This window comes from Chrysemys picta, chromosome 6 (genome assembly GCF_011386835.1).
Source record: "Chrysemys picta bellii isolate R12L10 chromosome 6, ASM1138683v2, whole genome shotgun sequence".
Taxonomy (NCBI): domain Eukaryota; kingdom Metazoa; phylum Chordata; order Testudines; family Emydidae; genus Chrysemys; species Chrysemys picta.
Window position 1 is genome coordinate 5,449,933 of NC_088796.1, and position 17,307 is coordinate 5,467,239.

At 47.3% G+C, this 17,307-nt stretch overlaps 2 protein-coding genes across 10 annotated transcripts in view; one reads left to right on the top strand and one right to left on the bottom strand.

The window, feature by feature from the left end:
- The window catches only part of UBAP2 (ubiquitin associated protein 2), a 136,967-nt gene extending 119,945 nt beyond the window's left edge, over positions 1 to 17,022 (top strand). For 5 of the 9 annotated variants that reach the window (XM_008166367.4, XM_008166368.4, XM_065549943.1 and 2 more), the window contains 7 exons: positions 7,760 to 7,838; positions 9,079 to 9,293; positions 10,450 to 10,549; positions 10,648 to 10,755; positions 12,146 to 12,213; positions 13,609 to 13,800; positions 15,928 to 17,022. In XM_008166367.4, coding sequence (XP_008164589.2) covers positions 7,760 to 7,838; positions 9,079 to 9,293; positions 10,450 to 10,549; positions 10,648 to 10,755; positions 12,146 to 12,213; positions 13,609 to 13,800; positions 15,928 to 16,023 — 858 coding nt within the window. In that variant the 3' untranslated portion in view covers positions 16,024 to 17,022. Of the gene's footprint in view, positions 1 to 7,759; positions 7,839 to 9,078; positions 9,294 to 10,449; positions 10,550 to 10,647; positions 10,870 to 12,145; positions 12,214 to 13,608; positions 13,801 to 15,927 lie in introns of all 9 variants that reach the window. The other 4 variants (XR_006174510.2, XR_010588747.1, XR_010588748.1 and 1 more) reach the window with 1 other exon arrangement.
- LOC101949584 (interferon beta-like) lies at positions 869 to 1,590 on the bottom strand. The gene has a single exon (XM_042850718.2). The coding sequence runs from the start codon at positions 1,452 to 1,454 to the stop codon at positions 912 to 914; it is 543 nt and encodes a 180-aa protein (XP_042706652.1). The 5' UTR covers positions 1,455 to 1,590; the 3' UTR covers positions 869 to 911.
- Positions 17,023 to 17,307: the final 285 nt, after the last annotated feature.

Below are 17,307 nucleotides of genomic sequence, written 5' to 3' on the forward strand. Positions count from 1 at the left end.
GATACTCAGACTGAGGCTCACAAGCTGCAAGTGGCTCTTTAATGTGTCTCCTGCGGCTTTGTAGCACATGATAGTGTGATTTAATTAACCAATCAGGATGCTTTTACGATGTTGTTAAGCAATTGTAATTGATAAAATAATACTTGGTCAGTAATTTTGCTGTGAGAATTTTATTTTTAGATATATAAAGTAAATGAAACAGTGAATTCACACTACTGCGGTTCTTTTGGGTAATGTTAATCGCTAATTTGGTTCCTTGAATCACTGAGGTCTGAGTATCACTGCCTTAGATCAATACAAGTTACATTCAGCTCATAAACATTATGTGAGGCTCACAGGAGCATATGCAACAGACTAGTCATTCCAACCAGTTCCTCAATTTTTTTAGTTCCTCAATCTTTAAGCCATTCTTTTATTTTAAATAAATAAATAAATAAAAATGTGAGAGTCTCCATTCCCATAATCAGGAGAAGTTTGACAATGCATAAAGAAAATAAATAGTTATAAATATATAAATATAGATGTGACAGTCTCCATTCCCACAATCAGGAGAAGTTTGACAATGCATAAAGAAAATAAATAACCATTGCAAAATATTTTCCCCCTCCACCTGTATTTGGCCTCTAAAATATTTCTTAGCTTTTGGATAAGACTTCGTACACGGTACATGAAGTACATTCATATAGTTCTGTAGATTTTTCCTCTTCAGAGCATTTTAAACAATCAGCCCCACCTGCTGAAGTTTATGGTATAATCCCCATTTTACCGATGGCAAACAGAGTCAAATACATTGACTTGAAAAGGGTCACAAAGTCCATATTAGAGTTTAAGCTTGAGGTCAGATGGTTTCCTGCTCCCAGTTCGCTGCTTCACCCAAACTTCTCAAATGTTCATAGTAAAATGTTTGTCGCCTACTTTTTCATCCTAACGGTGAGCTTGTCAATATATTGAAAACACCTCTGCCCTTCCTCTCTGACAATCTCCCAGGCACAGGTGCTGTATTTCTTCTCATTAAGAAAATCTTGGATCCTCTGGAAGTATTTCTTCAGTCTCAGAATGTTGGCCCCGGCCTTTGTAGGTAGGCATGTCTCGAGGCGTTCGGTCTGCAGAGTGAGCCCATTTAGGAAGCTCCCCACCTTTGTTCTTTCCCAGCCAGTTTGGGTCAGGTTCCTGCTGAAGATGCCGAAGAGCTGCTGGAGAATTTCATGGATGGCCATCTTGGCATGTTGTTGAAATTTGGGCTTCAGAACCTTCTCAGGAAACTGGAAGGCTGTCTTGTCTTCCAGACACTTCAAAGGAAAATTCCCACCCATGTTTTGCAGCAGTTGTAGACTGTACCCGTTAAATTTGCTTTGCTGGTGACGAAGCAGGTTACAGTCCAACGACATGACTCCAGCGGAGAACAGCAGTACCAGGCAAATCTGCCACAGGAATCCTTGAGACTTGGTAGCCATGATGATAATGTTTCACACAGCATATGCCAGAGTACTTGTAGCTTGTTAGATGTCTGTGGTCTACTGTGCATGCCTTCCATGTCCCTGAATTTATTTGGTGGGATGTTGTTCCTTTCATCATTTTCTGATTCTCTAAAATTTCCCTGTTTTCATTTTCACTTTCCAACTGGCGACTTAAGTGTCTTCTGAGACTTCCATACCAATGTCCATGTTTCCCCCAGGGGATGTTAAACATCTCCTCTCTGTGCAGCATTATTAGAGGCCCTGGGTGTTTGACCTCTGACCTTTGTGTGTTCTGTGCAGCATGTACTGCTAAACTACGCTCTGAAATATTTAAACAGCTCAGGCACTAGGGTTCTTAATCATTGTAATATAGCCTAAGGTGCTGAATCTTTCAGATCTGAATGAGTCTGTTCTCTTTGACTGTGGAACCCCAATTATTTCGGACTCCTGAACCCCAAGAATTTTCCGTTCAGTTTTGTTTTTTCAATAGGAAATCTGAATTCTTTCAGGCATGTGACATAGACATATGACTGCAGCCTTCGTACCTGTCAAACTCTGAAGCTGAGCAGGGATACATAGTATTGATATTGGAATTCCAGATCTTTGAAGAGATCTGAGCACTCTGTAGGGAGCACTGTTGGTGATTCAGTAGGAGTCAGGTTCATCCCTAGGTATTAGAGGACCTTGCTTGGAGGAGGCCCCTTGGTGGAAAGAATGTAATTATTACTCTTGTGGAAAGTGTGGGGGCCTGTCTCCGTGCTTGCTGGGCCCGGTCTGGACACTGTGGTGCGCTTCCCTTTGAGTCTCTGTTGCACCAGTGTCTGAGTGTGTGTATATATAGTGTCTCAGGGTCATTGTACTGTTGGCAATGCTGCCTTTCAGATGAGCTGCAAAACCAGTGTGTTGACCATTTGAGGTCATTACAAATCCTGAAGTAACCTCTGCAAAGGATTGAGGTGATATCCTTTTGGTTTTTGGCCAGATTCTGAATGAGGCTGTTACATTCGACCTCTGTGAATTCCTACTTTTCAATTGAAATATGTTTAATAGTAGGCTGGTGGAACACAGTATGAACATTTAATATTCAAGATAGTCCAGGGAGATTTTCTTTGTAGCTAAAGGACCACTGTCAGGTGTTTCAGGCTCTAAATTGTAGGCTTTCTTTTTAAATGTCTTATAAAATATGTTGTATGTAGTGTTGCTGTAGCTATATCGGTCCCAGGATAGTAGAGAGAGAAGGTAGGTCAGGTCCAACTTCTCTTGATGAGAGAGAGAGAGAGGTTTTGAGCTTACACAGTGAAAGCTTCTTTCTTTCACCAACAGAAGTTGGTCCAATAAGATATTATCTCACCCTCCTTATCTTTATAAAATATATTGAATCCAGTAGAACCCCATGTATCTGACCCTTCATTCCGGCTCTCAGTATTAACCGAACAACCAGCACACGCAGGTCCAGAAGCGGGAGACCTCTCCTGTGGCCACTAGATGGCATTGCAGCCTAGCACTTTCCCATTCTCTGGATTATTGGAATTTTTGATGATCCAATCTGGCTCCGGTCCCAGTAAGATTTGATATCTGATAAACGGGGTTCTGCTGCATTTACCTTCGTAAAAACTAATTCCAAACAAATTGTTTCATGGGGATTTAAAATTTCCCCTCCGTGGCATTTGCAGCCCAAGCTTTGCTGCAGTGTGACAGTTCATGAGATCTAGAAAGTGAAACTGGCTAAAAGAAAAGTGAAATTGAGAGCTCACTGTAGAAACTTGGGAAGGGGAAAAGTGATCATCATAGATGATGAAAAGTAAATGATTTTTAAAATTCTTTTCTTAAATAAGCATATCGGAAACAAATACGAATTTGTATTAAAATGGATGGGGTTTAAGCTACTATACTTAATGTCCTTTTAAAGAGCACATTTGTAAACTAGACATAATGGGAGCAACTGAGGGGAGACAGTCCCCAACCCTCACTCGGTCAAATGGTTGTTACACAGAGAGATCGTGGATAAATCACAGATCCCTGCAGTAATAGCAACCCAAGAAGAAAGACTACAATGCATTATATTGAAGTAAATGGCTTAGGTTTCGCTTTTGTGTGAGTCATGCAGTTAAATGTCTAGATTAGAAAGAGGAGTAAACTTTCATCATCTGTGAGCATTAGCATAACAACTCCTGCCAAGCCTGGGGTGGGGAGGACGGTTCCTCTCTGGAGTTCCACCTTGGTACAACTCCCTGGGATAATAGACGTGATGGTAAACTTTAGGGCCAGCAGGACTAGCAGAGGGGAGGCAAACTAGGGCTACCATTCGTCCGGATTTACCCGGACATGTCCTCCTTTTTGTGCTAAAAATAGCGTCCGGGGGGAATTTGTAAAGCACTCACAATGTCCGGGATTTCCCCCTCCCCCGGCAGAGCAGAGTGAGCGGCTGGGAGGGCTGCAGGGAAGTTCCGGGCTGGACTCAGGAGCAGCTGTAGAGGAGCCGGATCCGCCCTGCATTCTGAGCCGGCAGCTCCCTTGCAGCCCAGTCTGGCAGCACTGTGCAGGGCCAGGGACCGGGTTTTGTTGTGCAGGGCCAGGGACCGGGTTTTGTTGTGCTGGGGAGCTCAGCCACGTGTCTGGCTCGGCTGCACAGAGCCCAACACTCTGTTCTGAGCAGCAGGGTAAGGAGGTCAGGGGGCAGGAAGGTTCTGGAGGTGGCAGTCAAGAAACGGGGGGGGGGCTTTTTGGGGGGAGTGGAGAAAGTTTTGGGCAGTCAGGGTACAGGTAGGGGGTAGGGTCCTGGGGGGCAGTTGGGGGGGGTCTTAGGAGGGGGCAGTTAGGGGATAAGGAACAGGGAGTCTTAGGTAGGGGGTGGGGTTCTGGAGGGCAGTTAGGAGCAGGGGTCCCAGGAGGGGGCAGTCAGGGGACAAGGAGCAGGGGGGGAGTGTTTGGGAGTTCTGGGGGGGGGGGCTGTCAGGGGGCAGGAGTGGGGAGAGGGATCGGAGCAGTCAGGGGACAGGGAGCAGAGGGGTTTAGATGGGTTGGGAGTTCTGGGGGGGAGCTGTCAGGTGGCAGGGGTGGGGAGATGGATCGGAGCAGTCAGGGGACAGGGAGCAGAGGGGTTTAGATGGGTTGGGAGTTCTGGGGGGGGCTGTCAGGGGGTGGGGAGTGGTTGGATGGGGCGTGGGAGTCCCAGGAGTCTGTCTGGGGGTGGGGGTGTGGATAAGGGTTGGGGCAGTCAGGGGACAAGAGGCAGGGAGGCTTAGATAGGGAGTGGAGTCCTGGGGGGCAGTTAGGGGCAGGGGTCCCAGGAGGGGGCAGTCAGGGGACAAGGAACGGGGGGAGGGTTGGGGGTTCTGGGGGGCGGGAAGTGGGAGGGGCAGGGGCGGGGCTAGGGCAGGGCTCCTCCCGTCCTCTTTTTTTCTTGCTGAAATATGGTAACCCTAAGGCAAACAATTCCGTGCCCCTGACTTTCTTAACCATTTCTGCGGTTTTGGAGCACTAAGTCTAGACATAGGGGTGCTCCCACCAGCTCTGAACGTGCCCCTTCTCCACACCCACCTACATATCTCCAGTATGCATACAAAGGTTTCTCTATAAGATCTTGCGGGATTGGTGGGGTCAGATGCCATTGGAATAAGTTTATCGTGATTGCTTTAATAGTCACTGATGTAGCATCAGGCTAGCCTTTCCCAGATTAGGTAGCATTGCTCCATTATTTACCTACTAAATTGCTGTCTTCTTGGGTAACAGCATTGCTGCTCCATAGCTGTGTTTTGAGCCCTTTATGTAACCTTGATATCAGACCTGTAGGGTCTGCTTTGTGATAGCGGGGACTTGGCTCTCATCAATGGCACATCAAACCCCACATTTTGTGAGGCCAAGAACATAATGCCTGAACTGTTTTTAAGAACAAAAACACATGTGCCCCCCTCACACTCACATGTGGGTGAATGTGGATTTGCTTTGTAAACAACTCACACTTTCCTCCTGGGATATTAGTGCTGTTTCTCCTGTGACTTTTTTTATGGGGCTAGTCACCAGGAGTGGAGGGGAGGGGCAGGAGAATCTGGATTTTCCTTTAATTGGTGTGAAAGACAATGGGATGTAACATCCTTCCCAACCTAATTCCACAGAGTTATCCTCATACAGGTGTGAGTGTGTATTTGTTGTCCACCTCACCTAGAAAGGTGACTGATCCCAAGGGATATATGGAATGTAAGTTCTGACCTAGCACCTTTCAGATTTCCCTTGAAACTGTTTCTGTTGTTTCTCTTGGAGAGAGACGGTCAGGGTAAATATCACTTTAATTTGACATAATATGTTGGGATTTTAGCAGAGGATTTGGTGGTCTCTCATTAAAGTTAATTCATATTGGCTTGGAAATGACACTGTCGCATGTGCTTACAAACTGGCTGGAAGATTGGTAAGCGAAGGATAATGATAAATAGCAATGGATCAAATTGCAGGAAGGTGTCCAGTTGGTACTGTAGGGGTCTATTAAATTCTGTCTTATTGAGAGTTCCTCAGAGATGGAGAAGAGGGTGTGGAGAGCATGTTCATGACCGTCACAAATGATACAAAATTAGGAGGTGCTGGGAGCCCAAATGAGGATAGATGTGTGTGTGATACGAAGGAACATAGAGATCAGAAATGTGGAGAAAAATCCTTTCCCAGCATGGAAAAGTGCGAGCTAATATATTGGGGAGGGTGTCGGGGTGTGTGTGGGAATAATCTGAAACAAATCTATTCAGTGGCAAGAAGGGGCCTGTCCAGCTGTAATCCTGAAGGGCAGGCTTGGGGGTGAGGAGGACCAGGAGGCATGAAGTCTGAGAGCAACCCCGCCTAGTGGAGTTTTCGGTTACATATGCATAGGCATCTTGTAGGTAGAATGGGGGAGATGGAGGAGCATCTGGAAGCAGCTGTCAAACTTTTTCCTTTCCCCAGACTAAAGTTAATCTCTTTCTGCGGGAACACAGCACAGTGGGGTGGGTGGAGGGCTTTTTGGGTGGACGGTGAGAGTGCAGGTTGGCCGAGAAACCTGGACTGCGGCTGCTGATGGGGTTGTTATGGAGGGGCAGAGAGTTGGTAAAAATTGTAATTTACACAGTGCTTCTTGTGTGTCTTTCTGCTTGTGGGTCCTGTCTTTAGATTATAAACTGTCTGGGACAGGGATCAGCTTCTATTCTGAGTCTGCAGCACCTAGCGCAGCGGGGTCCTGACCCTTTAGGTGCTACTGTAATAGGAATAATTTAAACATCTCAAAAAAGATATATTGGAATTGGAAAAGGTTCAGAAAAGGGCAACAAAAATGATTAGGGGTATGGAACGGCATCCGTATGAGGAGAGATTAATAAAACTGGGACTTTTCAGCTTGGAAAAGAGACGGCTAAGGAGGGATATGATTGAGGTCTATAAAATCATGACTGGTGTAGAGAAAGTAGATAAGGAAGTGTTGTTTACTACTTCTCATAACACAAGAACTAGGGGTCACCAAATGAAATTAATAGGCAGCAGGTTTAAAACAAAGAAAAGGAAGTGTTTCTTCACACAACGCACAGTCATCCTGTGGAACTCCTTGCCAGAGGATGTTGTGAAGGCCAAGACCATAACAGAGTTCACAAAGAACTAGATAAGTTCATGGAAGATAGGTCCATCAATGGCTATTAGCCAGGATGGGCAGGAATGGTGTCCCTAGCCTCTGTTTGCCAGAAGCTGGGAATGAGCGACAGGGGATGGATCACTTGATGATTCTCTGTTCTGTTCATTCCCTCTGGGGCACCTGGCATTGGCCACTGTTGGAAGACAGGATACTGGGCTAGATGGACCTTTGTTCTGACCAAGTAGGGCCATTCTTGCGTTCTTATATTCTCCATCTGGGATGGTAACACTCTGATTGTGCCCCTTTAGCAACTCCCTCACTGGTCATTTTAATATATGTTTGCACCATTTCTTAGCTAGTGTCTGGGGTTTTCTACAGCAGTGCTTGTGTTACGGAGCTGGAACACTTGTCACCAGCTGAGGAATGTTTTTTAAGGAGAAATCATTAAATGTGTTAAGAAACAGGCATTATGTAGAGCTGGGGATTCAAGGGCTGCCACTCCAAAGCTTCAGCTCTGCCACAGCCTGCCTGGATAAGTTTCTGTCCATGCTTCCCTGATTTTGCACGTTTGGCAGGAGGGAAAAATAAACCCATTCACTCTGTGCCAGTGTTGTTGGGAATCTTCTGCTTTCGTGAACCTTTGCATGCATACAAGGCAGCATTCATAAAACAGGCTGGCGCTGTTATGCATTTGAGTATTAATAAATATTGTCTTTTTCAGGATTATTATGGAATTACATTCCCTGCTCCTGCAACCTTGACAGGCAGAGATGGGAGCCTTGCTAACAACCCATACTCAGGTTAGTACTAATTGACGATGAGGATGATGGTTGAATAGAAGCATTGGTTTCTGAACATAGGGCATGCTGCTATGGCCAAAGGCGCAATCCTGGCTTTCTCTCTGCAGGCAGCTTAGCCGGCCAGTCCAAACTAGTCAGACAAGAGCAGGAATCATAAGTGGCTACATTTCAGCTTCTGACAACTGATTTCCTTAAGATGTTAACAGGAATAGTCAGCCAATATCTACTCCATACACAAGTCCTATCATACGAAAGAGGGATTTAACTTCCGAATTGTAGTCCATCCCAAAGCCAATACAAGGTTGTTCCTTCTGGTGCTGTGTCTGGGTTTAGATAACTCAACTGATACTTTCCCAGGAGCAAAAGTTCTATCTGCAGCCTACTAACTCTTCTTCTTGGTATTCAGCCTCCTTTGCTCAGTGTCCATCTGTTACTCTTGGTTAGACTCTTTCAGCCCTCTCTAACTGCCTCTCTGACTTCATTCCATTCCGTTGTTACTGTTTGTATTGTGCTGACACCTACAGGATCTCTGCCTCCACACCCCCAGAAATTGATGAGCGCGCTACCTTGGAGGTTGTCCCCAGGACACTAGTGTGGTTAGGTTTCTTGTTCGGATTGCCCGGCGCTACTAGAAGGCCTCTTCTGGGCTACTAATCAAATTTCCCTTCCTACATTTTTAATTAGTTGGCCTCAGATGCAAGCCCGGCTTTCCTGGCCTTTATCTACTGTCTCCAGAGCTCTGGTGCTGTGAGGAACCAGAGATCTAATTAGTCATGCTTGGCAAATAGAGACCTTGCAGTGACTTGCATGTTTTTGTCAAAGGCCCTCATTCCTTTAGCCCAGGAGATGTTGCTAGCCAGGTTAACTTCTGAGAGAGTGATACTTTAACCCAATGAACTGTTTGGCCACTCAGACCTTATGCTTTATAGTACATTTCATGTAATGATCTAACACTCAGTGACTGAATCTCCTTGTGCGACAGGTAAGTATTGTTATCTCCATTTTGTCAGTGGGATAACTTAGGCACAGAGAGTTCTCTCTTGGCCAGGGTCATGCAATGAGTTGCTGGAGTGGAACCCAGGAGTCCTGACTCTCAGTCCATGCTCTCACCACTAAACTCTCTCAACCTCTGGACTGTAGCACAAGCCCATCCCTTGACAGTTTTTGCCAGTGCCGGAGAGCTGAGAAAGCAAAGGATGGGAAACAACCCTCCTGAAACAGTTGATGGCTTTTCTTGCAGGTGATGTAACAAAATTTGGCCGCGGGGATTCTGCCTCCCCTGCTCCCGCTACCACCCTGGCCCAGCCGCAGCAGAATCAGACGCAGACGCACCATACCACTCAGCAGCCCTTCCTAAACCCTACGCTGCCCCCAGGATACAGCTACACGGGATTACCATATTACGCCGGCGTGCCAGGAGTACCCAGTGCATTCCAGTATGGGCCCACCATGTTTGTAAGTCATGGGAACTAAACCGTACACTGTTAGCTGCCCTCTTTGTGCTTCTCTAGCTTTGCCTAGTGCAGTCCTGGCCCTTTAAAGCTCCCCCTGTCCTGCAGGGCATTTCCGGTGAAATAAGGCTCAGCTTATGCGTGGAACTTCTTCTTTTGTATGGCAACTTGGCAAGCAACGTTAAAGCTTGACCTCCGAGTTTGTCATCCGCTCTGTGGCTTCCGTGTAAAACAACAGTGTCCATGCAGGACCGGAGGAACTTTAAAAGGCCAGGACTGTAATATTCTAACTTTATGTAGGCAACGGTGAGTGGTATAGAGCTACAGCAGAGAATGTTGATCAGTGTCAAAAACTGTTTGGGGTTGGGGGTGAAGGTGATGGTTCATCCAGGAATTACAAATTTGAGCCCAACTGTATTCTAGCAGCCCAGGATGGCTGCTGGAGAGGGAGGCAGAAACTGAGTCAGTAGCATGGGAGAGGCTGGAGAAATCAGTTAGGGGGAAGAGGCTATGGGACACCAATGGCAGACTGGACGGCAAGGGGTTCCCTGGGGGGGGAGGAGGAGGTAGAGGGATAAGTGCAGAAAAAGTCTGTACAGGGCTTGGATCCAGGCTTTGTACATTTTTATTATACAAAATAAATACCAGGCTCCCTGAGTTATGGGGCTGTAATCCCACCGGTGTGTTTGGGTGACTCCGGTTTGTGATCTCCAGATGCTTGAGTGAATTCATTGTTCACTGTTGGTTTTATAAATGTATAAAACATGCACGTTCCTTGGGGTGGAGATTACCTAGCAATTACAGAGCAAAGTTATTGTGTATCCACGCTTGGAAGATACTGTCCTCATTTTACAAGAGGGGTAAACTGAGGCTGAGAAGCTGTCACTCTCTCACAAGGCTATACAGCAGTCAAGGTTGGAAGTTGGAGTAGAACTCATGGGTCTTGGCTCCCAGTCCTGTGCTCAGAGCGCTAGATCTCACTGCTCTGGGGTACTGGGAAAGGAACCAAGGATTTCCTGGCACTTTAAAGGCTTCTATTTCACAGCTGGGAGATGCAGCGCAGTGAGGCCAGCAGAGCCATGGGATGAGCTTCCCCACTAGGTGGCAGTGGAAACTGGCTTTTATGCTGTTTTCTAACTGAGAATGCCTTTTGCCTCCAGGTACCTCCAGCATCAGCCAAGCAGCATGGCGTCAATTTGAACACCGCTTCCACCCCGTTTCAGCAGGCAAGTGGTTATGGACAACATGGTTATGGAGCAGGTAAGGTTACTCCAGTGGACAGTGCATCTGTGCCATTTCATTTAATGTCCTCAGAGCTGCTTGCTCACTGTCGCACCATGTCTTGTCCACGTTGGCAGGCTATGACGACTTAACGCAGGGAACGGCGGCTGGAGACTACAGCAAAGGAGGCTACAGTGGGTCATCTCAAGCACAAAACAAATCTGCTGGCACTGGACCTGGGAAAGGTAACAAATAAAGGGATCTGAGGTGCACATAAGCACTTCAGATCAGGGATCTTGCAGGGCAAACTCCCAGTATTCCCAGTGTCAGGTCAGCATGACGACCAGCTCTCAAATAGGGTGAGTCCCAAGCTGTTTCTCCATCTCTCATGTTCAAAATGCTTTTAATGTTCCAAACGTTCCTTCTAAGCCAAAGGCTGAATTTGTGTAAGGAGGTGAGTGGCTGAAGTCCAGCTTTGTTCAGTTACACAGAGGAGAAACAGCAAACCGTTACCTCTGCCAGCTGGAAGCTAATGTTCAGATGTGGTGGAGGGATAGTGGCACTCCGCTGACGCTAGGTCCCTGATCCCAGAGCAGCTGTCTCTTTGCTGAAATGGTCACCAGTTAGATCATGAATGTTATTTACATTCATGATTAGGCTCCAGAATCAACACCCTTTGAGGTGAAGGGGGCAAGTCACAGCTCTCTGAGTTAGTGTTTCAGGCTCTCCGGAGACTCCATCACTGATAGCATCCATTCATACCTGGAATGCTTTCTTTGCATAGCATAAGGGCTAGAACATTGATTTGTTTTATATGAAAGCTTAAATTCTGCAGATGCTAGTGGGACCATGTGAGAAATGTACAGTGACCCCCTGGCACCAACTAATCCAACCCTGACTTAAGTAAATACTGGCCAGAAAAATCTTCCTCAGACCAGCAGCTCAGTACCTATATCCTCAGCCTTGTTGTTCACGTGTCTGAGAGCAGTGGGAACCCAGCCAGCCCAATCCTTTCATTCATCGGCTAGAGACTTTGATCTTTGTTTCTTGCGTAAGTGAAACGGCTCAAGTTGGGAGCCACGATTCTAGTTCAGACTGGGAATGAACGGCCACCTCCCAGCTGGTGATCAATCCCCTGCTTGGTTCTGATCCTGCCACGCTAGCTGCTTCAGCCGCTGTGGACCAGGGAACCATGCAGTGTCTTTTAACGTGCTCCCGAATTTGAGGGGAACATTGACTTCTCTTGCTCTAAATGAACGGTCAGTGCCCTAGGTACTACCCAGCTTGGTGCCTTAGGAATGGGGATAAAGCTTGTGGATAGTGGGCACAGGCAGCATACGCCAGTGGTCTCGCGCCCGATTTATAAAGGGAGCTCAGGAAATAGGCCTTTGCACTTTCTTTTGACTCTTAATGTGGGGAATTGTAGAGGGGCTGGGATGGCATGGGAGGGAACGGCACACCCCAGCCAGGAGTAGCTTCATTTGATATAGTGTGTGTGTGTGTGGGGGGGGGGGTGACACAGAGGATGCAGGCAACAGCCAGTGAACATGATGGGGATCCCAGGAGCAAGGAAAAGGAAGGTTCAGGTTGGGTTGCCTTCGGCTCTTTCATTGTCAGCGGCTTTTTGTTTTCCAGGTGTTTCTGTGACCTCAAGTAACACAGGTGTGCCTGATATCAGTGGCTCAGTCTATAACAAGACTCAGGTGAGGAGCTATGGCCCATTCTTTCTGAGAAGCATGAACATGTCCTCCTCCCTCCTGTGCCCACGGGTCACTGGCCAGTGTCATTTCAGCAGGACTCGTCCTCTCAGGGAGCCTCTTGGCCGCTGGTGATTTCTCAGCCCCATTCCACGGGGTAATCCCAGACTCTGGCCTGTCTCCAGCACTCACTCCACTTGATTTTAAAGAGGACTTCCAAGTGTCTCATTTGACACCACTGCTCTTTTCCATCCTTAGCCTGTTCTTGCCAGGCTGACAAAGGCTGTTAATGTGGAAGCAAAGATTCCCCCATTATTGCCTAACTTCCGTTGAGTCCTGAGATGCTTTTAAAATGCAATATCACAAATGTTTTAGGGCTGCATTGTCCTAAACGCAGGGCCATAGCATCATCTCGAGAGAGGCTGGACTGTGTGGACAAACACAGATCCATAATTATGGCCATTGACTTCCTCTGTTCCTTCTGGGCTGTGTGCGTATTGATACCAGATCACTGCGTCTTCCACCCAGTGCTGTTGTCTTCTGGCTGTTTGTGGTGCAGCTAGTCTCCCTTTGAGAAGCTGTGGAATGAATGGGGTTAAATATTAGTTCCCTATTCCACGCTCTGGAGCGTGGAATCCCTGCGCCCGTTTGTAAGGGCATTGGGGTGGGGATCCATATAGGTATTTCTGTGTCCCCGGGATCTGCTCCTGCATTTCTGATGAGCGGGGCTGTACGCTCTGAACAAAGGCACCCGGGCCTCAAGTCTGCTGCTCGGCACCAGACATGAGGGGTTGGGGACTTGAAGCAAAACTCCTGCTGTGACCTCTTGTGCCATTTTTACTGAGCAGCCCTGACTGGCTTGAGTATTTCCTGACTTTGTGATGAGCAAATTGATTGCTAAGAACTAGTTGATTTTTTTTGCTGGTCTGCCGCATTGTATTGAATGTGCATGAATTTCCTGCCTATGGGGAAGCCAAGAGGCCATCTTCTACTGTTAACAACAGGCGCCATTTAGTGTCTGTCAATGGATCATTTAATCTTGGGTCATTGGCAATTACTACTTGGTTGTGGTCGTACCCACAATGTACTAGGGACTTTCTAAACACTTAAGAATGGCTTCTGCTCTGAGGAGCTTGCAATCTTAGGACAAACAAGTAGATAGGTCAGAGAAAGTGAAATCACAATGGGCAACTGATAGCCAAGTCAGCCGATTCACTCCAGACAGCACAGCAGTGTGCCTTTAAGAGGAAAGGGAACACCTGATTGTAAATATCTAGCTAATGTGGATCTGGGTTGGTAAAGAGTTAAAGTTCTCTTTGTTCAGGCAACTCTTGCCCTAGTTTGGTCACCCAAAGGGCGCTGAGGAAAGTGTCTAACTGCTTCTCTGTTGCCTCCATGCAGACGTTTGACAAGCAGGGATTCCATGCCGGCACACCGCCTCCTTTCAGCCTGCCATCTGCTCTTGGATCCGCTGGGCCACTGAACCCTGGTGCTGCCCCAGGTTATGCTCCAGCCCCGTTCCTGCATATCCTGCCTGCACATCAGCAGCCTCATTCCCAGATGCTGCATCACCACCTTCAGCAAGATGGGCAGGTGAGTCTATCAATCCCTGGTGCCTTTCTGAGGCTGCTGCTCAAAGTAACTAGATGACCGTCAGCCAGAGAGCGTGTCCAAACTGATCCCACCCATCACAGGCACTCTGTCCTGTTCCTTTTGGCTCTGCCCATTGGCAAAGTACCTCACTAGGTAATACAGCCTAAACTGCCATGAAGCCTTGGGTAGGGTGGGGGAGATGCTGTTCCCAAGAGGCTAAAATGGCTTTGTGGCAGTTTCCCCTTGGTGCACACAATCTCAGTGCAGAGGCAGACAGCTCTAGCAGCCAGCAGAGACTGCCACTTTCCTTTCCTGGGCAGGTCACGGAGATGTTTACAACCATCATAATTGTTCTGACAATAAAAGAAATACAGCTAGCAGCAAAGTAAGCCCCCTCGCCAGCTTCCCTCGTATCTCTGGTGGTTTTGCATTCAGTTTCTCTGGCCAGTTCATTTCCCTTCATCTCTGTTAATGTCTCTTGAAAAATATGCGAAGTTCTGCTTTGAGTCGGAACATAACAAATTGTTTCCCTGTCCCTGGGTGTGTCTGATGTCTTACGCCTGTGCACCCTGGTGTCCCTGGAGGGATCTCCTTTGCCCATCCAACTTCTGACCATTTTCCTTCACTCTCCTTGTTTTTACATGCCTCTTCCAATTAGTTTTCTGCAGTGTGGCTTATTAGCCAGAGAAATCATGGACTTAGTTCAGGTCATGCAGCTGGTCACATTCTTGATCTAGAGTTGGCTGGCACTGGGGTCAGCCACTTGGATGATTTTCCTGGATCATGGGCCAATCATTGCCTCCTGCTGTTTGAGTTTGGGGTACACCTTTCTTTTTAGGGTGGGGAATGTGTTTTGTTCCTGTGCCCTAAGAGACTCACGGAACTGGAGTGTTCCTAGAGGGCACTGAGGGAAGGCAGCCCTGTTCCTCTGACAGACTACTCTGTCAATTATTAGGTAGGCTTTAATAAGTCTTTCATCATCACCACAGTGACCCCAAGTGTCCTAGGCCTCAGATTTGTCCTCCTAGGTTATCTTGGTTAACAGATGATCAGCAAGAGAGGAGGTCGCTCGGGTGCTGGGTGGGGAAGTCTCAAGCTGACTGCATCAAAGATTTTTAAAAAGAACTTTTATTGTGAGTGGTCAGGAGGCAGAGAGGGAGAGGGGTCTCTGCTCCACCCACACTCAGTCAGCTCACTTGTTTCAGGTCTTGGACAGCTTGGTTACTCCTAGTTCTGCTCGGCTGAGTCAAGTTCCTCCTCTTCTTAGGAAACGGCTAGTTGCTCTGTGGTGAAAGTCACCTAGATTCGGGTTGGGTTGTCTGCATTCGGGGAGGCAGGACAGTATCTTGGCAGCAGGGGACAAACGCTGCAGCATCTTGGCTTGAGTGTCTGCCCGTAATGCATGTTGAGGTGCTAAGAGAACTTGACACCACAACCTGTGCTCTGGGCCCATGTCCTTCCTGACTGCTAAAGACCAGTGCTAGTGGAGATTGGTGTTTTCCAAGCAGATATGGGATGGCCTCAAGGCCAGTTACATCATGTGACACAGCCAGAATGATGGTCATCCAGAGTTGACTCTTCCCTTTGGGGTTCAGGTGGTTGTAAAGGTTGTGGCAAAATGATTCTCAGAGCATCCAGATGCTTTGATTCTCTTGACCTGTAGAAAGCTGGGTACTGGCCGTGCCCTCAGTGTGCAGTTTCAAGGAATCTCTTCCATGCAACAGATGATCGCTCCCAGCCATCTCCTTGCTGCAAGGAGGCAAGAATGTTTTCTGGCTGAAAAGAGGCAGCGAGGTGGCTGGCTGACTTGCTCCAGATGGGGCAAGCCTTGTGGAAGTGAGCTTACTCAGCACTTCTGCCATGTGTTCCCAGTGGGATTCGCTTTGGCTGTTTGTGGATTTTGTTGAGGTTCCAGAGTGGGGCCAAGGGACACCATTTCCCTGCTTTATCACAGACCTTGCTACTTTCAAAGGCAGCCCCAGGGCTGCTGAGAGGATGGATGGAGCAGGCAGGTCTTTTACTGCAGCAAGGTAATAAATGCAGTGTGCTCTCTGAGGCTTCAGGATTAGGGATCCAGCCGCGGTGGCTTCTGATCTGAACATGTGCTCCCTTTTCATTTCTTTCCAGGGTGGATCTGGCCAGCGCAATCAGCCAAGCACCATGCAGCAAAAGTCTCAGGCTACCAAAACCGCCTATGGCACTTCTCCATACTGGACAAACTAAAAACGAAACAAGGAAGGGGGGGAGGCAGGGGGAGACTGAAAGAAGAAAAAGCCGATACCCATTCCTGGAACTATTAGGAGAAAAAGTAACTGCTCAGCCAAACGTCTGTGCGGGGAGAACTGCAGCCAGCCATCCTTCTGTGGCGCTCGCCCGCTCCCTCTTTGAGTTGCTGTTGTATGTAATATATTTATGTATGTATTTGTAAATGTAATAGAGCCTAAATGTGGTTTCTGCATCTTTGCAGCCTGTTTTATTTTCTTTGTAGGAAGAATTAATTATTCACTTCCATTCTGCACCAGGGCATCTTCCTTGGTTTTTGTTTTTTTTAAGCTCGAAGGGCTTTATAATCTGTCAAAAGACAAACTGTGCCATTTTTGTTGAAGGAGCCCATTTATTTAACGCAGTTCCTAGTTCAGGCAGATGGGAAGGCCTGGCCCGAAAGACAAATCAAGGGTTCTGTCTCCTGTTGGTTTGATTTTTCCTTTCAGATGTAGCCGTTACTTTTTTAAACTGTTTTTTGTGGGCCCTCTCCCTTCTTTTGTCCCCTACCTCCCCCCACCGCCTCTGGTGTGGAAGACTAACTCTCGTGGACAGTTTTGTTACCGTGGCCACGAGCTGCAGCATCATCTTTTTATTTCACAATTTTTAAATAAATAAAAAAAATTTGACAGGGTTTTTTGTTTCTCTAGCAAGAGACTTTGGATGGCTCAGTCAGTGTGTCCTGGAACCTCCTTTGCATCATTAGAGGCAAAACTATGTAGCGGTTTCTTAAATAAAAGCATAAGCTGTCTCTTGTACCTCTTCTTGCCCCAAGCCGCCCCCGCCCAGGATACCCAGAGCTAATGGATGGAAACTTCATTACCCCTCCCCACTTTTTTTTTAAAAAGACTGATGGAGAAAGCTATTAGTCCTTCCTGTCCTGCACCAGTACGGTGAATGTTTTAGAAGTTTCATTTCTTTTTAGCCCTTACTCCACCTAATAAAGATCTGAGCGTATAACTGGTGTTTGCTGTCTCCATTCACAAAGACTCAAGGAGCAGTTGCTTTCTAAACCCCTTCCCATTCCCTGTCCTGCAGACAGTGGGATGAGACCATCAGCGTGGGTGAGGGGTTTTGGGGAAAAGGGGTGTCCGTGCCTTCAAAGGGACTGGTGGCTGGATCCCTGCTAGTTAAGCTTAGTGGATGTAAAGGAAGTTCAGAGGGGTGCATGGTGAGGTCTGTGCACCTCATCCTGGAGCCTGTTACTCTACAGCCCCATGCACTGGAAATAGCATCTCCTTTCTT

What these genes read in the sequence shown, in the direction of transcription:
- LOC101949584 (XM_042850718.2), bottom strand. Translation starts at nt 1,454, where the DNA reads ATGGCTACCAAGTCTCAAGGATTCCTGTGGCAGATTTGCCTGGTACTG.